Below are 21,230 nucleotides of genomic sequence, written 5' to 3' on the forward strand. Positions count from 1 at the left end.
AGGAACCCAAGGCAGGCTCTTTTTCCAATTACTTGAATCCAAAGGAAAGGGGCAGGAGATGGGCAGTGCCTGGGTCCAATTCTTGGCCTTCTCTGGACCCTGTGGCTTGTTCCTTGGGTCTAAGACCCAATGGTTGGTTTTGAAGGCAGATTAAATTGGGGCAGAAGATAGGAAAAGAGCGACTCCAAACTCCTGGTCCCCACCCCAAGTTTGAGGGTGTAAAAGGAACTCAGGATCCAGAACTTTGCTGCAGCCCTCCCTCCAACCACCCCAGGGAACCCAGGCATTCTTCCCCACCCCACCCTGGCATCCTGAGATGCAGCTTTGAATGGACTGCCCACATGTGGGGGGGGGGCGCGGGGTAGGGGTGACTCACTATCACTATGGGGAGGAAAGGGGGAGCCAGTGGTGGAAGAAGAGTGAGTCACCCTGATGGTCACCAGCCTTAGCCCTCCCCCTACTTTCCTGGATCTGCCTGCCTGGCACCCTCCCTTGCTTTACACCCACTTTCCCTCTCTCCCCCGCCCTTTGCCCACCCCTTGGCTCTGCCCTCTACCCCCGAAGGCCTGAGGCAGTGGGGGCAAGCTTGCAGCTTGGAGCGCTGAGCAGATAGGGACCTAGACGCGAGCTTCAGCTAAGCCTCGGGCACGCGGGGGTGCGCGAGAGAGGGTGGAGCCCTACTCCGCCACCACCGCCGGGTGGTCCTCTCCCCTCCTCACCCCTCCTGCCCCCCCCAACCCCCCGTGGGTATGCGACGGCCCCTTTAAGAGCAGTGGCCCCTCCTCCCATTCCCTAGACCTATTAGAGTCTTTGCCCGGGCGCCGGTGACTCAGAGTGATCGCGGGAGCGCCGCATCCATACCGGCCAACCCAGATCCCGAGGTCGGACAGCGCCCGGCCCAGATCCCCACGCCTGCCAGGAGCCAGACGAGAGCCAGCCAGCCGGCCGGCGCGCTCCCACCCCGAGCAGTCTCTGTCCTTCGGCCCGAGCCCCTTGCCCTTCCCGGGACCTCTGCCCCGCGGGCAGCGTTGCCACCCTGCCGGCCATGGAGACCCCGTCCCAGCGGCGCGCCACCCGCAGTGGGGCGCAGGCCGGCTCCACCCCGCTGTCGCCCACCCGCATCACCCGGCTGCAGGAGAAAGAGGACCTGCAGGAGCTCAATGACCGCTTGGCGGTCTACATCGACCGTGTGCGCTCGCTGGAGACGGAGAACGCAGGTCTGCGCCTTCGCATCACCGAGTCTGAGGAGGTGGTCAGCCGCGAAGTGTCCGGCATCAAGGCCGCCTACGAGGCAGAGCTCGGGGATGCCCGCAAGACCCTCGACTCGGTGGCCAAGGAGCGCGCCCGCCTGCAGCTGGAGCTGAGCAAAGTGCGCGAGGAGTTCAAGGAGCTCAAGGCACGGTGAGTGCGCCCAGGTGGCGGCGTGGGGCCGGGAGAGGCGCAGAGAGGGCGGGCGCACTGTCGCCCTTGCCGAGCTCTAGGCTGCTGATAACTTTGCGTTATAGTCTCCTCCCTCACCGGAACCGCCCCCAGCGGGTGACTGGCAGTGCCAAGGGAAATTGTCAAGACAGGACAGAGAAGGGAGGGGTCTCTGGGAGAGGGTAGGATATATAAGGTAACGGCGCGGGCAGCAGGGCCAAGTAGGAGCTGGTGGCAGGTCCACATTCTGTCAGGGTGGGATTTGCCAGTCATTTGGGGCCTGGGGGAGAGTCTTGGGCAAAGCGGAACTGGCCCTGCCAGGTCTAAGAAATCTGGGCACCCAGGACACTTTGGAGTGGGTGAAAGGGTCCTGTTAGAACTTTCTTGGCAGGCTTGGCACTGTGCCAACTTTGCCCAGCCTGGCTGTGAACACATGACACCCACTAAGACAGAGTTCCCAAGCTGGCAGATGTCCAGTCGTGCTGGAGAGAGGTCACCAAAGCAGGGTGACCCCCTTTTTCCCCTGCAGGGGCATGGCGATGGCCCCCTCGGCACGACCCTTACCTGGGTTCTCTCTAAGAGTTGGGAAGCTCTCCTTCACTCCCTGCCTGTCTGGGACCTTCCCTGGACTCTGACAGGCCCACCAAAGAGCTCCAGGAGAGCGGCTTCCCCACAGCTCTCACAGCCCTTGGCCTGCTTGGCCCAGGAATGCAAGGGAGGGAGGGAGACAGAGGGCAGAGGCTCCCAGCTCAGGAAGTTGTGCTATGCCCAGGTCTGCCTCCCCCTTCCCCACCTCCCCCCATCTCACCCTCACCCTCTGCCTGGAGTCTTCGAGGGTTGGGGGCTTGTTGCTCCCTGCCTCCCTCCTTGGGGTGAGCCGCTTTCATTTTCCCAGCCAAGCTGAGCAGCCTTTGCTCTGGCCCGTCCTCTCAGCCGCTGACTTTTTGTTGTTGTTGTTGTTCTTTGCCTTGTTCAACTACCAGAATACAGTGACATTTTTGAAATCCAGCCGTTGGAAGCTTCAGGCCACTCCTACCTTACCCATCCCTGCCCCACTCTACCGCACCCTACTTGGCTCCTCCCTATTTTCTAAAAAGGCCTTTGGAGCTGGGATGTTTAGGCCCTCTTCAGCTCCCCAAGAATTTGTTTTCTATGAAGACCTCAGCCAAAGAGCACTAAAGGTGCTTGGAGATCCCTGGCTGGGGTGGAGGTATGGTTTGACTTTCCTTCTTTCCCTTGGCATCATCTTCTCCAGACTCATGCTCTTCTCAGGACCTCTGTGTATTCTGTGCTCTTTATACCCCTTCGTGAGCCCCTAGCCCCAGGCACGGTGGGTGTGGCAGATCCATCATCCCCTTGTGAAGATTAGATGGAAATTGAAATTGTGTGGAGAGGCAGGGTGACTTGCCTGCCGCCCCCCACTCTGGCTGTGCCTTGTGGGGATCTCAGCTCCCCTGCCAGACCAGGGATCGAACCCAGGCCGTGGCAGTGAAAGCCCAGAATCCTAACCACTAGGCCACCAGGGAACTCAGGGTGACTTTATTTCTGTTGAAAGGGATCACTGCTGTCATTGTCCACTAGTGATATGCATAACTTAGCAGGACAGACAGGAGGCAAGCTAGGGGAGTCCCAGAGAATTAGTGTTCTAAACTAGTGCACTCAACTACCAAACTACTACCTTGCAGATCCCTGTGAAGGGCATTGTTAGCAGATCTTTTTCTGGGGAAGGCGTTGATCAGGGAACAGAACAAGTGGAGTCTATGGTCTCTCGCTAACCCAGCCACGCCAGTCTGTCTCCTCTGCCTCCTGGTGCAGCTGTCCGGGCCTGGGACACCAGGCGGGTGTGCACGCACGTGGGGCAGGGCCGGGGGTGGTGTGTGTACTTGTTATATTTAGCCACCTGCCTCTCCTCTCCCCCACTCATCCTGGCTGGGGAGGCTGGGCTTCCGGAAAAGGAAAAGGGGGGGTGGGTTTGCACACCTGGATCCTAGGCTGATGAGAGGCAGGGTGGAGACAAAGAGGGCTCAGATTGGGGTTTCTGTCCTGTTCTATGTCCTCAGTGGGAGGAGCAAGGATTTGTTGCTCCCTTTTGCGTCTGCTGTGCTCAGGGTGAGGTGCGGAGTAGAATGAAGAATTTGGGAGAGGAAGAAAGGCATTGTCCTAACTCCTCCCACTAAAGCCTAGAGAGAAGGTGTTGCCTGGTTTAATGTTTAGTTAGAGCTCAGAGTTCAGGGCCAGGCTTTGGGTTGGGATGCAGAGCTGTCTGTAAGATCTTGTGGGGAATCCCTGGCCCAGCCTGGGTACCTTGACCACACCCAGGGGTTTGGGGCACCCTCTCATCAGGCTGGGTTACAGGCTGCAAGCAGAAACACTACCCCCACCCACAAACACATACACACATACTCTCAATTCTGGAGCCCCAGGGATTTGGACACCTAAGTGCAGGAAGAATGAGGAGGTTAAAAGCATCAGGGAAGGCCTGCCTGGGGTCCAGGCTTGGAACTAGGCCCCACCCCAAGCAGCACAGCTGGGTGGATGACTCAGATGCTGCCCCCCTCTCTCCCACCCTGGTGGCTTTACAAGAGACAGCAAGAGACAGGGTGGAGACAGCAGATGTCTTAAAGGGAGGGATGGGGGCCTGAATGTCTGCATCTTCTGCTCCCCGCTCCCCACTGCATCCTGGGACCCTTTTCTACCTCCTTCCTAAGGTTGTTCTGGTGGTGGTCTGGAACCGGGACTCCTGACAGGCAGTATGCACAAGTAGTTCTAGAGTTGAGTCTAGAGTTATGGGCTTGGGCTGCGGACGGTGCCAGGGTCTGTGTCTTCCCACGCGGGACTGGTGGAGGAAGGCTGAGTCAGAAGTGGGGAGATCCCAGCCCCACAAAGCAGAAGCGTCTCTTCCCCCGCAGACAAGGCCTGGGTGCTCGACGACTTCCTGAATTGCCCGCCTTTTGCGGCCCTGGTTGGGACAGGCAGGGACCTGCCAGGCCCAGGTTCATCCAAGCTCTCATCAGGATAAGAAAAGCAAAAGCCAGAGAGGTGCAGAGGCTTGTGCCATGTCACACAGCAAGGGAGTGACAGGTCAGGACTTGAGCACAGGCCTTCTGATTCTTAGTTATGTGCTCATACCATTAAACCTTAATTCTCTAGCTTAGGGGACAGGCTGGAGGATCTGGAAGGCGGGTTGGGATGACTGAGGCGCACTCCTGCAGTCTGGAGATTCTGCTCTGGGACCAGTGTTGTCTTAATGTTCTGCTGTCCTGCAGGGTCCGTTAACACTTGATCAATAACGTTTGCCACATCCCATGCCTGGAAAGACCCAGGACCCTGCCAGGCCATGGATCATGAGACAGAGCTCAGGGAGGCTGGTGATTCCTGTCTTGAGACCGTCTTGGGACTTGTCATGGGAATTCTCTACCTGGATCTGCAGGAGGCTGTGCCCTTTGGCAGATACATAAGGATAGCAGGGACGGAGGCCTTCGAGGACACCTGGGCCCCAGTCCTCACCTGAGGGAGCTCCTGGTGTCATCTCTTCCCCCACCCCCACCCTGAAGTCCACATTCTTATTCAAACGGAAAGAAGAAGGTACAGCTAACCCTGGGGGCTGAGCAGTAAGTACTTAAGGAGCCCAAGAGAAACAAGAAAGACAGTAATTCCTGCCAGGGCCCCTGATTGCCTTCCCACGATTGATGCCCCCGGCCAGCACATCCCCCGGCCTCCAGGAATCTGAGACTTACTCTTGCATGGGACATGCCCATTGTCCCCACTCCCAGTCCTACCCCCAGTGATTCAGTAGCTCAGTGTCAGGGCTGAAGGCAGGGACAGCTGTGGGGACAACTGGTAGGAGATGCCTTTACCTACCAACTGTGCCCTGTGCTCCCGCTCCCTTGCTTCCCTCCTCCCCAGGCCCTGACCACCTCTAGCAGCTGCAGCAGGCAAGACCAGGTCTGGCTCAGAGGCCCAGGGCAGTTCATTCCATTCTCACCTCCCTGAGCCCCACCCTGTGTACTGGAGATGACACAGGCCAAGCTCTAATATTCTTGGAGATAGCGGGAAAGAGGCTCTTTGGGGAAGGTTGCAGCATCTCCTACCGCTTAACAAGAGGCAAGGTGGTCCACCAACAAAATGACAGGTAGCAGGAGGTAGCGGAAACAGCCCTGGCCCTTGGTGTCCTTAGTTCTAGGCTTGGCCCTGCCACTAAATTGCTGTGTGACCTTGAGCAAATCACCCCCATCTCTGGATTTCCCTAGCTATAAAAGAAAGGGGTTAGGGCCGAAGGTCTCCAGAGATCCCTCCGGTTCCAAAGTAGTACAATGACCCACAAAGTGAGAAAACAGTCCTCTAAAATACCACACTATAAGTATGAAAATCGAATATAATTAATAACCAATGCTATTTACAATAGAAATATTTCCCACAAGCTTGGAATTAAAAGTACTAACACCCTCTTCTCTTTCTCAGAGAAAGTTTGTGAGAAACAGTTAACTATTATGGCATTACATCCTTGGCTTATGCTTTGTTTTTACTGCTAGTAGGAAAGGACACTACGTTTTTAATGCGTCTCCCTCCAGGACATGTCATGTAGGCTGTATCATGCAGGAGAGGGAGAGTCCCATGGACCTGTGTTGGGGAAGAAGGGAGGCTCTGGGTCAGGCAGGACTGTTACCTTAGTGCTGGCCAGGATTAGACAGCATGAGCCCGGAATCAGAGGAAGGTGCAGGGGTGACCTTGAACTGCCCATCTTCTATCCTTCCTGCACCCGCAACCTGAGGCTGGGCTGTGAGGAAGTCTTGGCCCTTAACAATCTCTCAAGGAAGGGGACAGTTTGGGAAGGAGGCGGGTCAGGGTGCGGGAGGCAGGAGCTCCCCCTGCCCGTTTGTGGGAGAGGAAGCTTGAATCCTGCCTGTCGAAACCAGGAATAATTCTGGCTGGAATCCCAGGCCCAGCAGAGGAGCTGAGTCACGGTAGAGGGCAGAGTAGAGAGTGGACGGGAGACCCTGAACTTGTCCAGTCAGAGAAGAAAAGGCAGAGGGATGGCCTTTTATTCAAAACTATGATTGGTGTTCTTGTTAAGTGGCAGCAAGAGGGATGAGGGTCTGAATCAGATGAGGGACAGATGGAGGGGAGCAGATCACAGGAGTCCCTTTAGGGACTGGCTCAGGGGAGTTAGAGACCCTTAATTTCAAGGGTCCCAGACCTGGGCAGTTGAGAGGGGGCTGTTTGGGATTGCCAAGGCACCCCCTTCCTCCTCCCGAAGCTCCAACGCTGCCACCCTCTGCTGGCTGGGAGAGAGCATTGCGTCTTCCCAGGCTGGAGCTGGAATGCAGTGGTACCAGAACTCCTCGGCCCTCCCCGACTTCCTCTCTCCATTTTGGGGTGCGGCTCCCACCCCCTTCCCGCTGTTGTCAGGGTTAATAACCATGAGCCACCAGGTGGAGGGTTAATACGTCCTAAGAAGGGACTGCTGAGTCGCCTTCTTGTAGGGATCCCCTAAATGTCCCACCTTTTGGCCAGTGGCCTCCCTCCCTCCCACCTCCAGGACATCCTACCTCTTCCCAGGCTTTCCATCTCCCCTCCATGCCCCTACTTCTTTTGGTCTGTCCCCAGGCCTCAGCCCTGCATTTTTATGACAACACAGGAATAATTTCTGGAGAAACAGGCCAGGAAGAAGGAAAGTAGAGTTTGGCATGGGACCTGGAGGGAGCGGTTGGTCAAGAAGCCCGCTGCCTGTTGTCCAGGACCCCAGTGCCCTGGCCTCTGGCCGCAGGCCTCTCCTGCCTCTGCACAATGCCACGTTGATACACCCAGCAGCTGTGACTCAGGCCTGGCCCCCTGCCAGTCCCAGCGCCTCTGCTAGAGTTGCGTCTGAACATGTCAACAGGCCTCCTGTCCCCCTTCTCAGCACCAGTTCCCCCATCCCAACCCTCCCTCTGCTTGGAATTAGACCTGGCTTTGTCTGGGGCGAAGACAGCTGGGAGCCTGGTGGCTCTGGAAGGGGATCTGAGGACCCTCAGACACCGAGCATATGTAGCAGGTGTCACGCCCAAGGGAGGCGTGCGGAAGCAGAGCCGTGCCTGCTGTGGGTGCATGTGCCTGTGTGGGGAGGCCCATGCACCCACATACTGGGGATCGACCTCTACCATGTGCTTTCCAGGTGCAAGACATTCAGAACTTCACAGGGTGGCGTTTGGGGGAGGCTCAAGGGGCTTCTAAGTCCCTGGAACACCTGCCCCCCTCAGTTCCCCTCTTCAAGGTCTCCTTTCCAGAGAGGGCTGGTGCCTTGAATGACAGAGTGGGGAACCAGTTGTCCCAGCCTATCCACGTCCTGCCTATACCTGAAAGTGATGGCAGACCCACAGACCAGCCAAGAACCCAAGCAGTGGTTACTTTCAGGGGTGGGGGACCGTCGAACTTCATGGCTCCACACACAGCTGTGGGAGCAGCTGATGTTTGAGGGCTGCTTCACTAAGTGTCTGTATCATCACCCTCAGACTGGGGTGGCTCCCAGCAATTGAGCAGAAGTCGAAGTGTCTTCCAGGCTCTCTTCCTGGGTGTCTCTGTCTACTTTCTGCGCCCCCTGTGTGTGTCATGCCATTTTCTGTGTCTGTCTCCATCTGTTGTGAGTGTCCTCAGGTGACCGGGTGGGCAGGGTTTTAGGGTCTGAGCCTGCTCTTCTTCAGGCCTCGGTTTCCCCATCTGTAAAAGGGCAGGAGTTGGTCCAGGAGGAGGTCCCCCTAGAAGCCTTGAGCTCCTCCTAGTCTCAGGGCATTTGGGGACATACAGAAAAAGCCCCGAGACACACTTATTACTGGAAAGAGAATAAACCAGCAGATAAAACAACAGCTGAACGCACTTGGAAGAGGAGAGAAGGCTGGGACTGGATCTGGAGGCGCAGGGCTGAGGCGGGGCTCAAACGGAACGGGGGGCGTGGATTTGGATAGGTGGAGGGAGGGAAGGATACATTTCAGTGGGGGGAGTTGCTGGAACAAAAGGAGGAACGTGCGGCCGGCTTGGGGTGGCCGTTGGAGACGCCCCATCACCTGACAGGGAGTCAGCCTGGGCAGAGGTCTAGACCCCTGGGAGGAGAGGGGAGAACTCTCGCCAAGCCAGGAGGGCTGGGACTCACTGCTCTGCCCCCAGCCCTGCTCTGCCCTGCCCAGCCACAGGGGGCTCCCTTTCCTGTGAGGCAGGAGACGCTCGGGGGCTCAGGGCCCTTTGTGCGCCTGCCTCCCCTCCCCCTCCTCCCGTCTCCGACCCGCGGCGATGGGGAACTCGGAGGGCCGGTGAGGCTAGGGCGTGGCCAGTGAGGGGACAGGGGCGGGTCTGAGGGAGCCCCGGCTGGGCTGGTCCGGCTCCTCCACCACCCCCTTGGCCATCTGCCCCTCCCACTTCTTATTTTTAGCCCCAGCCCGTTATCGCTGCTCCTCTTGTCTCTTCCTCAGCCCAGCGGAGGAAATGGGGGCCTCTCCCTCAGGCCTAGCAAGTTGCTCCCGGCAAGCGGGCCCAAACAGGCCTGCGGCCGGCCCTGGCTTCCATATCTGGCATCCGAGCTGGGCTGAGGAGGGTGACTCAGCGGGCGGGTCAGCGCCTGGCCCAGTGCCCACCTCAGCCCCTTTGCTGTGCTGCGTGCCTTTCTCCTCCCCCCCGCACCCCCCCCCCCACAGGGCAGCCCCCAGAGTCCTGGCCTGCAGTGGCCCTGGAGCCTGGCTTCCCTATCCTACCAGCCAGCCTCAGCGTAACAGAGCCCCAGCCTGGGGCCACACGCGCGCCAGCTCCCAGGTCTCATTTCTACCTTACTCTTTTCCTCTCTGCTCCCCTGCCCTCCCCCACCCCACTCGTCCCTCCTTCTGCGATCAGATTTGCCAGACGTGGGAAGAGTTAGAGACAGGATGCCCAGCCCTTCTTGCCTCCTGAGCCTGCCGGGATGGAGCCACTCCTGTGCGGGAGGAGCCTGGCGGATGGGAGGGAGAAGCCGGCAACCCACTGGCATGGCACGGGGCCTGGGGCAGGACGTGGGTAAAGCCAGGGCCTCCCCTGTGAGCACCAGAGGATTTCCCCGACCCCTGCCAGGGTATTGTGTGCTTGAGGATGAGTCACCTGTGGAGCCCCTGGTTCCCACCCTTCCAGCTCCCCTTGCCTGCCCCACCCTGTCCTCCCTGCCCTAGCTGTGGGGCAGCAGTCAGCATGTGCCCGGCTTTCCCACCGCCAACCCCCAGTGGACTCAGGCACGGGCAGCAGCACCACTCTGGGGCTGAACGCCTGGCCGGTGTCTGCTTGGGGTCCCTGCTAGGGCTGAAGACCCCAACTAGGGAAGAAATGGCATTTGGAGCTGGTGGTCAGGCAAGACTGGGGAGGAGGTTGGAGAGGCACTGGGTTCCGCACTGCCACCCCCAGCCATCTCTTGGGGAGTGCTTGTGGCTCCCTGGGCACAGAGCTCCTGAGGTCTGAGTCATGAGCCCATGGGTGATAGCAGCTGCTTCCCCACAGAGGGGAGCTCCCCAAACACGGCTGAGAAAACCACAAAGGCTCTTTCTTGCTTCCCTCTCTTTGCTTGGGGTTTCCCTCATCTGCAGGGTGTCTTAGTCCTTTCATCGCATGTCTTTTAAGCGCTAATCAAAGCCTCCAAGAGGGGAAGGAAAATCGCCCCCTTAATTTCTCTGGAGGCCATTATAGCACGGGAGGTGGAGCAGTACAGCAGTGATTTCCAGCTCTGCTCCCGACTTGCTGCAGGACCCTGGAGGGACCCTGGACATAGCTCTCTGTGCCTGTTTCCTCAATCACGTAGTATTGGCACCTATCTCAGTAGGGAAGCTGTGGACATTAAGTGAGTTAATATTATAATATTTAGAGCAGTGTCTTGTACGCAATTAGGTGTGTTTGCTGTCATATGATTATTAGTATTAGTCTGAGTATTACTATTAATATTAGTATTACTACCACCCCACCTTTGGGAACAGTAGGAACTGAAGAGGTTATACTGAAGGACAAAATCCTGCAGTTGTCAGGCTGTGAGCCCCCGAGGGCAGGGACCGTGCAGCGCCGTTGTTTTCCTCTGTCAGTGCTGCGTTGCACTGCCACAGGAAAGGTATTTCCAAGGAGAACTTCTGAAGTTCCTCTTCTGGTGTCTGAGGAGGCCAGGGAGGCGGGACTAGGGAAGAGACACCCTTGAGATGCCTTCCGAAAGCATCACGGCGCTCCTTCCTGCTTCTCCCAGCTCAGGCTGGCTGGGTCTGGGAGCCCTCTTTCTCCTGCTGGCTTCTCTGCTCTCTCTAGACCTGTGGCTTAGGAGGAGGAGGAGGGGGAGCAGGGAGGGGAGGGGGAGGAGGAGGAGTCCTGATCAGCAGCCAGAATTGACTGTGACGGCCCCCCCCCCCACCAGTCCCCATAGCTGCTTGCTGTGCTTGACACTGGGTCACTCACCTTCCTCCTCTGTGCTTCAGTTTCCTCATCTGTACAAGGAGGGGGTTAAGCTGAACATATGCTCAGCTCCTTCTAGTTCTCTAAATTCTGAGAGCCTCCCAGGATGGCCAGCTGCAGCCGTTAGCCTGCAGGGTAGAGAGGCCTCTTGGCTGGGTAGTCCCTGCCAACCTTGGAGTCAGCCCAAGGGGCTCGGAATCTATGTCTGCTGCGTCGCTTCGCTTTACCAGCGGTTTTTCTTCTTTTTTCCTCCTCCCCCTGCAGCTGCCTCAGCTTCGGAAAAGTTCTGAAGTCATGGAAAGTTGGGGCTATGCTCCCAGCCAGGGGCTGGGCCGGATGGCAGCCAAAACCTGAGCTGGGTTTTGACTTTATTTTTAGCTTTTCTGGCTGAGACGGAGGAGGGGAGACATCCTCCAGATCTGGAAGGGCCTCTTTTCACAGGAGACAGACACTGTTGCATTAAACAGCTTGTTCTGAGATGGGGCCAGAGGCCTGGACAGAGCAAGCGTGCAGGCCAGGGGTGCTCCCCCCAGGTCTTCGGGTCCTTCCCCTGCCTGTCTGGGCGTTGCTCTGTCCTCCCAGTGGAGCCCAGTTGGAGGGGAGGTGACTCCTGTTTGAAATCCTAGCTGGTGGCAGGAGAACACCGTCTCAGTCTCAGGCCCTCCCTCCAGAGCTGCCTCCAGTCTAGCCTTCTCCATCCTGCTTCACAGTGAATTGTTGGGTCTCCTGGAGCTGAGGGCTTTGGTGGCAGGAGAAAAATGTTGGCAGGGCCACTTTTCTCCTTTCCAGGATAGAATTTTTTCCCCCTGCCCACGTTTGGTTTTCCTTTTTTCCATCTGCCATGGTGGGTTCATGCTTGAAGTCTGATGAGTTACAGATGGCAACTGGGACCAGGCCCCTTGGCTCTTTCCTTCCACTCCCTGGGTCTAGTGGTTTCTCTCACCACACATTGCTGAAGGGATCATTACAACTGAAAATTTTTTGGGTTCCCCAGAGGTCTTTAAGAAAATAGGATCCCTCTATTTCTCTAGGTCACTATCCAGCAAAAATCATCAGCGGCCCAGAAAGGGAAGGGAGGTGGCAGAGGCAACCCCTGTTTGGTTGGTTCTAGCTAAAGCTTTACCCAGTTTGAGGAGTGGGGAGGTTCAAGGCTGGAACCCAGATGGACCTGGAGGCCTGGGGGTCACATCTGGAGCCAGATGCTGAGGCCTGTGGTCGATGCGTCAGGCTCAGCATTCTCAGGCTCTGATGAGGCCTAGAGGGAGGGAGGCTGGAACCCCTGTGCTCTGCCCAGATCAGGGGACCCACACTGGGTCTGAGAAAGGGAAGGGTCAATACCATGCCTGGGTGTCCTCATCCCAGGTCTCCCTGAGCTTTAACCAGACTTTCTCTCCCAGCAGTCTCCGGTGTGTAAAAGGGACTAGGGGAGGTGACAGACACCTTTAGGTCTCAAACTGATAAGTGTTAGGGACACACAGACCCAAGGCCTAGGAGCCTGGCTGTCTGGGTACCCACAGGGAAGGAGGCTTGGCTGAATGGAAGGTGGGTGGAGTCGGGGGAGAAGGTTAAGGCCCTCTGTGGGAAGGGGCAGGAGACAAAGGTGGCTCTGTCTCTTTGGGAAGGAATGGGAGGGGAGAGAGGAAAAAGCATTCATCTCACGGGATCGAGCTTTGCCCTTGGCCCCAGGCACGTTCCTGAGCACTGAGTCATGGGAAGGGTGGAGAAGCAGGAAGGGGGTTTTGGGGACCTTGGGAGAAGTGGGAGTCCAGCCCCAGAGGCAGGCAGATGCAAACAAACCAAAGCCAAGGATGCCCTCCCCTGGCAGTTTGAGGGATAGCAGAGCCAGGCCCCACAGCTGACCTCCCGGAACCTGACTTCTCTCTCTCCCTGGGGGACCTGGCTCTCTCTAGGAACACAGACTCCTCCTCTTAAACCCACTCTTCCCTGGCTTCTTTAGCAATACCAAGAAGGAGGGAGACTTGATGGCTGCCCAGGCCCGGCTCAAGGACCTGGAGGCTCTGCTCAACTCCAAGGAGGCCGCACTGAGCACTGCTCTCAGTGAGAAACGCACGCTGGAGGGCGAGCTGCATGACCTGCGGGGGCAAGTGGCCAAGGTGAGGCCTGCCCGTGATGCCACCTGACACCTCCCCCACCTCCCCTGCCAAATGCACACTCACTCTTCCACCCCAGGCCCCCTCAGGAGGTGCCCGGTCTGACCTGTCACATGGCATCAGAGCCATTCCCACGTCCTACCATCGTTGCACCCATCCAGACCATATTGCATCCTCCTTTGCTGCCCATGGTGTCTAGCACGGTGAATTTAAAAGAATCCACAAGCCATTTCCATTTAACTTTGCAATGAATTGTGCCTGGCCCTGGATCCCTCCTGGTTTGGCCCTGCTATAGAGAGCCATGACCTCTCTGGGAGGCAGGAGAGGATGTAGACTGTCCTCAGAGCCCTGATCGGGAGCTGATGGTCGATCACATATGGATGCATGTTCTCAGTGCTCAGCATGTAGACGATGGTCTTTACTTTCAAAACACTTTGCTATCTATTCTAGCCTCTAATCTCTCATGTTACAAGCTAAGGAACAGAATCAAAGAAGCTGGCTTGTTCCCAATCTCACAGCCACATCTGCTCAGAGCAGGGCCAGGACTAGAGACAGTCACCAAGCTTCTGTCCTGGGCTCTCTTCCCTCCCAGGCCCTGCCACCACGGTACACCGTGGAGAGACCAGGAGAAGCCAGCAGGTTGACAAGAAAACCAAGGCTGGGCCATTCTCCTCCCAGGTCCTGCCCCCAGCCCTTCCCAGCTGCACTGCCCAGCTTGTGCTTTCTAAGATGAAGATCTAAGACAGGTGCCCCCCTGCTCGAGATTCAGAGGATTGTTTTGTGGCAGATAACGGCGCATCTCTCCATGATCAAGCCCCTGCCTTCCAGTCTGGCCACCTCTGCTGTCACTCTACCCCCTGAGCCCTGTCCTTCAGGCTTCAGCAGTACTGAGCCTTCTGGAGATCCTGAAGTGCACATGTGTGCCTTCATCCCTCTGTGCCTTTGCACTTGGCTCCTGTCTGCCCCACTCACCTGTCCTTCAGATCTCAGCCTCTTGGAGGCCTTCCCGGAAGCCCCCTCTACCACCCCAGGCACACTTTGGTTCCTTCCCTCATATTCCTTCTGTACTCTGGACATACTTCCTTTATAGCAATTGCTATGTTGTGCCAGAGAAAGGAGGCACTGTCTTTTTTTTTCTTAGCACAGTACCTACCCAGAGTCATTACTGTGAGGGAATAAATATATTATTACCTCTGTGGGTATCCAAGGCTCTCACTCCCCTAGACCTGTTTCTGCACATATAAAGGGATATGCTGGACACAGCCCACTTCTCAGTTTCCTTCCAGCTCTAATGTCCTATGATCCCTCTCCCTGACCTCTGCCCCCTTCCTCTCAGCTCGAGGCAGCCCTGGGTGAGGCCAAGAAGCAACTTCAGGATGAGATGCTGCGGCGGGTAGATGCTGAGAACAGGCTGCAGACCCTGAAGGAGGAGCTGGACTTCCAGAAGAACATCTACAGCGAGGTGGGAACTGTGCCCTGCAGACCAGAGGACCAGGGCTGGGTGGTGACAGACGTCAGAGCTGGGGCTGGGGGATCAACTGTGTGCAGAGCTCCCTGCCTGACTCCCTTGTACTAGTGGATGGGGAGTTGGGGGGTGGCCAGCCCCCAGGTTAAAGTGGGGCTTTACAGTGACTCCGTTCAGGGTTAGGATTGGGCCGGGAACTTGGGTTTCATCCTTGAAGGACTAGTTCTGATTTTGGTCTCTGGGTCCAACCCTTCCAGGAGCTTCGTGAGACCAAGCGCCGCCATGAGACGCGCCTGGTGGAGATTGATAATGGGAAGCAGCGTGAGTTTGAGAGCCGGCTGGCGGATGCCCTGCAGGAGCTGCGGGCCCAGCACGAGGACCAGGTGGAACAGTACAAGAAGGAACTGGAGAAGACCTATTCTGCCAAGGTGCTCATTCTCCCGTGTCTCCCTTGCTGCCTCTGCCCCCAGCAGCCCTCCACCCGCCCACCCTGAGATGTCCTGTGGGAGATCAGGAGGACGGTGGCAGGAGCTCAGGGTAGCCGGGACCTGAGGCTGCAGCAGTGATGCCCTTCTCAGGTCCCTCCCGCCTTTGGTCGCTGCAGCCCTAACCCTGTGTCCTCCCCTCCAGCTGGATAATGCCAGGCAGTCAGCCGAGAGGAACAGCAACCTGGTGGGGGCCGCCCACGAGGAGCTGCAGCAGTCCCGCGTCCGCATCGACAGCCTCTCCGCCCAGCTCAGCCAGCTCCAGAAGCAGGTGATGCCCCCACCCCGCCCCTCCCCCATCAGCCAATAGTCTGGGCAGGATGTCGGGTGGAAGTCCTGAGGAGGGGAGGGTAGTGGACAGAACATGCCCCCAGGACCGCAGGCTGAGTAAGAAGCCTAGGATTTGGAGTCAGATGACCTGTTTGCTGTTCCAGGACTACCTCTTATCTTGCTTCTCAGAGCCTTGGTTTTCCCATTTGAATATGGAGATCATTCTTATCCTCCCTAACTCATAGATCTGCCACGAGACCCAGTGTGAGGTGTTAAAAGCATCAATATTCTTCTAGCTGGCTGTGCCACTTGTGGCAGAGGAAATAGGTTCTAGCCTCAGATTAAGAGATTTCAGGTGGATATTGAGAAGGACTCCCCAGTCATTGCCAGCCAGCCGAGGCCACATGAGAGCCGTAAAAGGCTCTGATGGGAGCCTGGAGATCCTGGGGAGGATAGCTGGGTGTCCCCTGCCCCTTATGTCTCCATACTTGGGGCCCTTGGGAGCTCATCAGACCCCTGCCCCCTGTCACCCAGCTGGCGGCCAAGGAAGCAAAGCTGCGGGACCTGGAGGACTCGCTGGCCCGTGAGCGGGACACCAGCCGGCGGCTGCTGGCGGACAAGGAGCGGGAGATGGCGGAAATGCGGGCAAGGATGCAACAGCAGCTGGACGAGTACCAGGAGCTGCTGGACATCAAGCTGGCCCTGGACATGGAGATCCACGCCTACCGCAAGCTCCTGGAGGGCGAGGAGGAGAGGTGGGCTGTGCGGGAGTCGGGGAGGTGCTAGCGGCCGCCTCCGGCCTGCCACCGGCCTTGACTAGGCCCCCCACCCTGTCTCCCCTTCCGCAGGCTACGCCTGTCCCCCAGCCCCACCTCGCAGCGCAGCCGTGGCCGGGCCTCCTCCCACTCGTCCCAGACACAGAGTGGGGGCAGCACCGCCAAAAAGCGCAAGCTGGAGTCCACAGAGAGCCGCAGCAGCTTCTCCCAGCACGCTCGCACCAGCGGGCGCGTGGCCGTGGAGGAGGTGGATGAGGAGGGCAAGTTCGTACGCCTGCGCAACAAGTCCAATGAGGTAGTCCCCCAGGTTGGGTCTAAGAGAATGCGTCCGGGTTAGGGAGAAAACCTGGAAAGTGAAGGGATGGAGTTTGCGGGGAGGGCCGTGCCTCGAATCAGAGGCAGACCAGGGCAGTGTGGGTATCTCCTCCGCACTCTCGTTCCAGTCCTGGCTCCGGGACTCATCGGTGGCAGTGAGACCTTCGGCAATTTATTTAACCTCTCAGAGCATCGGTTTCCTCATCTGCAAAATGGGCATAATAATAGTCCCTAACCCTTTGAATTCTTGGGAAGATGAAAGTACTGAGTGTGTTTGGCACAGCATAAGAGCCCATAGATGTAGCTATTATTTATCCTTGGGGGGAAGGCAGTGAGGGGCGGAATAGAATGAGATAAACCCAAGAGCCTGAACGAGCCTCCCCCAACCTTCCCCTTCTCTCCCTGGCAGGACCAGTCCATGGGCAACTGGCAGATCAAGCGCCAGAATGGAGATGATCCCCTGCTGACCTACCGCTTCCCGCCAAAGTTCACTCTGAAGGCTGGTCAGGTGGTGACGGTGAGTGGCAGGGTGTTTGGGACTCTGGGGTGGCCTCGGGTGGGGATGGGTTGGCCTGAGGATGGGAGTGCTGGAGTGAGCACCCTTCTCTAATTCTCCCTCCCCCAGATCTGGGCTGCAGGAGCTGGGGCCACCCATAGCCCCCCTACCGACTTGGTGTGGAAGGCACAGAACACCTGGGGCTGCGGAAACAGCCTGCGCACGGCTCTCATCAACTCCACTGGGGAAGTGAGTATGCTGCAGGCTGGCCTCTTACTGGACAAAGCTCCCCTGATGGCCAAAGTAGGAGCCAGCGGCCCCCAACCCAAAGGGGCCAATTCAGGGCCACTTTCTCCCAGCTCTCCTGTGCAGTCCCAGGCCCCAAACTCTTCACCCAGTGTGCAGACCCAAAGCTGCCTCCCCCAGCAGCAGGAGGGGTGGAGGTTAGACAGTGAGGATTGTTAAGGCAGACCATGCTCCTACCCAGAGAGTCTGACAGTGTCACCCTGGGGTAGAAACAAGTTCCTTAGCTCTGGTACCCCAGAGGGCAGAGTAAGCAGCAGGCTGGACAAAGGGCAGACCACTCGAAGGTTCTTAGGTGGTCACTGGGTTGGGTATGCTGCACACTCCTCCCCTGGCCCTGAGCCCCTAACCCCTGGGGCTCTCGTATCCCCGGCAGGAGGTGGCCATGCGCAAGCTGGTGCGCTCAGTGACTATGGTTGACGATGACGAGGATGAGGATGGAGATGACCTGCTCCATCATCACCATGTGAGTGGCAGCCGCCGCTGAGGCCAAGCCCACGCTGGGGCACCCAGCCAGGCCTGGGGACAGCCTCTCCCTGGCCACCCCGTGCCCAAAAAAATCTTTTCATTAAAGAATGTTTTGGAACTTCACTTGCTGCCCTGGCTTTTCTTCTCTCTCCTCCCTATACCTTGAACAGGGAACCCAGGTGTCTGGGTTCCCTACTCTGGTAAGGAAGGGAGTGGAACTTTCTGATGCCATGGAGTCTTCCCATGGGAGCAGTGGACAAGGGTCTGGATTTGTCTCCTGGGACAGGGATGGGAGGACAGATGTGGGGCACCCAGCCCTGCCTCTCTCCCCCAATTTCTGTTGCATGCATCTCCTTTCTTGTCTCCTCCCCATTCCTGTCACCTGCATGGCCTCTCATCTCCCCCATTTTTCCTGGGAGAACGGTCTCTCTCACCCACCCCACTTCCCAATTAATTTTGCATGCCTGCTGCTCTACAAGCTTGCTCACTCTCTCTCCTTTCCCTCTTAAGCTCAGAGTAGCTAGGACAGAGTCAGAGCCACAACTCCCATTCCCTGTCTTCTGTCCCCAAGTCTTCCTGACCCTGCCCCCTTTCGTGTCCTCCCTTCCCAGCCCCGGCCCCCTAAGCCCTATCGCCCACCCGCCGTTAGGTTAGGTTAGGTTAGGTTACTTGAGCGCAGAACCCCACCTTCCTGCCTGGCAACTGGGAGCCTGCAGCAGCGCGGAGCCTGGGTGTTGGGCCTGAGCAGTCAGTCTCAGACTCGCCGTCAGGCCTGAGCCTTGTCTCCCTCCTCAGGGCTCCCACGGCAGCAGCTCGGGGGACCCCGCCGAGTACAACCTGCGCTCGCGCACCGTGCTGTGCGGGACATGCGGGCAGCCTGCAGACAAGGCGTCTGCCAGCAGCTCGGGAGCCCAGGTGGGCGGATCCATCTCCTCTGGCTCCTCCGCCTCCAGTATCACAGTCACTCGCAGCTACCGCAGTGTGGGGGGCAGTGGGGGTGGCAGCTTCGGGGACAGCCTGGTCACCCGCTCCTACCTCCTGGGCAACTCCAGACCCCGAACCCAGGTGAGTTGTCCCTCTGCCTCCACACCCCCACAGGCAGGGGGCCCTGGTCCCTGAGGATTAGGGTGGCCCTGTTGGGGGAGAGCCTTCTCTTCCGCAGCCCGGGGGAGTGGGAGCCTCCTCCCCGAAGCCCAAGATCCTAGACGGTCGCTCCCGCGTCCTGCCCCTCCTGTCTGAGCCCCAGATTGGAGGGCAGGGGCGGGGCGGGGGGTAAGGGGAGGGAGGGTACCGGCCAGGTGCTGCCGCTCACACCTCTCCCCTTCTCTCTTCTCTCTTAGAACCCCCAGAACTGCAGCATCATGTAATCTGGGACCTGCCAGGCAGGGATGGGGGCGGAGGCCTCCTGCTTCCTCCTCACCTCATGCCCACCCCTGCCCTGCCCCTCCTGGGAAGGGGCTTGAAGCCAAAGAAAAATACCCCTTTGTTTTTTCTTCTATGTTTTTGTTTTTTTCTAAGAGAAGTTATTTTCTACAGTGGTTTTATACTGAAGGAAAAACATAAGCCCCCCCCAAAAGCGCATCTATCTCAATCCCCCCCTTTTTTTCCCTGCTTCTGGGGAGCTCCATATCTGCCTTAAAACCAAAGAGGGAGCCAAGGGAAAGGGATGCTTTTTACAGAGCCTAGTTTCTGCTTTTCTGCCCTGCCTGCTGCCCCCATCCCGGGGACCCTGTGACATGGTGCCTGAGAGGCAGGTGTGGAGTCTTCTCCGCCAGCCTCCGAGGGAGTAGGGCTGAGCCAGGCCCCTGGGCCATCCCCCATCGTTCCACTACACCTGGCTGAGGCTCCTCCGCCTGCCCCGCCCCCAGTTCCCCCCTGCCCCCAGCCCCGGGATGACTTGATTCTCCCAGGTACCAGCTGCGCTTGCTTTTTCTGTATGTTATTTAGACAAGAGATGGGAATGAGGTGGGAGGTAGAAGGAGGGTGAAGAAAGGTTAGAATGAGCCTGCCGTCACCCAGCTTCAGAGCCAGGGGTGGGCTCTGCCCAGTCACTGGAGGTCGAGGTCAAGTGGGTGTAGGGGAGGAGGGAGAGGGAGGCTGACTAGAAACGGGGAGAGCCTGCTGGGGCCCCCCCGCAGAGGAGGAAGGTGAGGAAGGGTGGAGGGTGTGTGGCAGTGGATTTTGGCAAACACTAAGGAGCCCCTTGCCTCTCATTTCCCATCTGCACCCCTTCTCTCCTCCCCAAATCAATACACTAGTTGTTTCTACCCCTGGCTGCTGTGGTGTCTGTCTTTGTTGGTGGGCGTCACTGTGTGTTCTGAGGGGCAGACAGACACACACAGACACACACAGACACACACACAAATGTCGCTCAGTCACCGCATCCTCATGCCACCCAGCCTTGCCCCTGCTCTAGGGGAGATGCGACAAGGCCCTCAGAGCTTCAGATGCACATCTGGGCACCCAGCGGTGGCTGATGGGGAGAGGCTCTGACCTGAGCATTGCCCACCCAGTGCAGGGCTCTCTCTCCGTAAGTCCCTCAGAGAAGCAGAGCCCGAAGGAGAGCATTTCCTTCCAAGCTTTCTTCAACCAGCCAGCACTTAGTGAGCACCTTCTTCGTGCTGTACCCTGAACTCAGCGTGAATACTGAGACATATGATGATATGGACCCAGTTTGAGGGTGGTGACATCTCAGGACCTGGGGCAAGGACAGATGGGGAGGAGGGAATAGAAGCCAGTGAGAGCAGCAGGAAAGGGGCAGGACTGACTTTGCAAACAAGCAGTTAATGTCCCTCTGCGCCACACTACGTGCTCAGCTCAGGGACAGGGAAATGGACAAGACAGTGTGTTCAGTGTCCTCAGGGACCTTACAGTCCACTGGGAGCCAGAAAACGTGGACTGCTGTGGACAAAGGGACGTGTCAGGTGGAGTAGGAGCCTCAGAGAGGGAGGCCTATCATCTGGGGGAATGAGGAGCCCAGACTGAGGGAAAGGGCCCCAAACAGGGAAAATGAGCTAGAGGAACCAAACTTTCTCTGGCCCTTTATAAATTCCAAAGCATCTCTGCGCTATTTCATTTGACCCTCATACTGTCTTGACAGGTGGTTGTTGTCCCCTTTGCCCCTGGAAATGGGGACTCGGTGTTAACTCGACAAGACCACACAGCTAGTAGATGGCAGAGAACCCAGGGTCCTGGCTGCAGACCCCTACTTCTGTGACACTATTCTCCCCCTCTGAAAAGAAGATAGTGATGATAAAATATAAGTTTATATTCCCTGGGACAGAGGCGTTGAGCCTGCAGTCAAAAGTCAGTGAGAAGGGGCTTCCCTGGTGGCACAGTGGTTAAGAATCTGCCTGCCAATGCAGGAGACATGGGTTCGAGCCCTGGTCCGGGAAGATCCCACATGCCGCGGAGCAATGAAGCCCACGTGCCACAACTACTGAAGCCCACGCGCCTAGAGCCCGTGCTCCACAGGAAGAGAAGCCACCACAATGAGAAGCCCACACACCGCGAGGAAGAGTAGCCCCTGCCCACTCGATGCAACTAAAGAAAGCCTGCGCGCAGCAACGAAGACCCAACGCAGCCAAAAAAAATAGTCAGTGAGAAAAAGAGCATGTCTGGGTTTGTGGGAAAACGAATTGGAGAAAGCAAAATGAATGAGAGGAGAAAAGCCTCTTTAAGTCCTGCTGGAAAGTTCTGGTTCCC

At 57.6% G+C, this 21,230-nt stretch overlaps 1 protein-coding gene across 1 annotated transcript; it reads left to right on the plus strand.

Annotated features, from left to right (window-relative positions):
- Nucleotides 1-797: 797 nt before the first annotated feature.
- Nucleotides 798-19,792, plus strand: LMNA (lamin A/C). Its single transcript, XM_007171875.3, has 12 exons — nt 798-1,401; nt 12,794-12,950; nt 14,284-14,409; nt 14,670-14,840; nt 15,043-15,168; nt 15,702-15,922; nt 16,016-16,238; nt 16,668-16,775; nt 16,884-17,003; nt 17,434-17,523; nt 18,321-18,590; nt 18,866-19,792. The coding sequence occupies exons 1-12, from the start codon at nt 1,046-1,048 to the stop codon at nt 18,890-18,892; spliced, it is 1,995 nt and encodes a 664-aa protein (XP_007171937.1). The 5' UTR covers nt 798-1,045; the 3' UTR covers nt 18,893-19,792.
- Nucleotides 19,793-21,230: the final 1,438 nt, after the last annotated feature.

The sequence above is a fragment of the Balaenoptera acutorostrata genome, chromosome 1, assembly GCF_949987535.1.
Source record: "Balaenoptera acutorostrata chromosome 1, mBalAcu1.1, whole genome shotgun sequence".
NCBI lineage: Eukaryota > Metazoa > Chordata > Mammalia > Artiodactyla > Balaenopteridae > Balaenoptera > Balaenoptera acutorostrata.

Coding starts and splice junctions, on each gene's coding strand:
- LMNA (XM_007171875.3), top strand. CDS start 1,046: ATGGAGACCCCGTCCCAGCGGCGCGCCACCCGCAGTGGGGCGCAGGCC. Junction 14,841..15,042: donor AGAAGACCTATTCTGCCAAG/GTGCTCATTCTC, acceptor CCTCCCCTCCAG/CTGGATAATGCCAGGCAGTC. Junction 16,239..16,667: donor TGCGCAACAAGTCCAATGAG/GTAGTCCCCCAG, acceptor TCTCCCTGGCAG/GACCAGTCCATGGGCAACTG.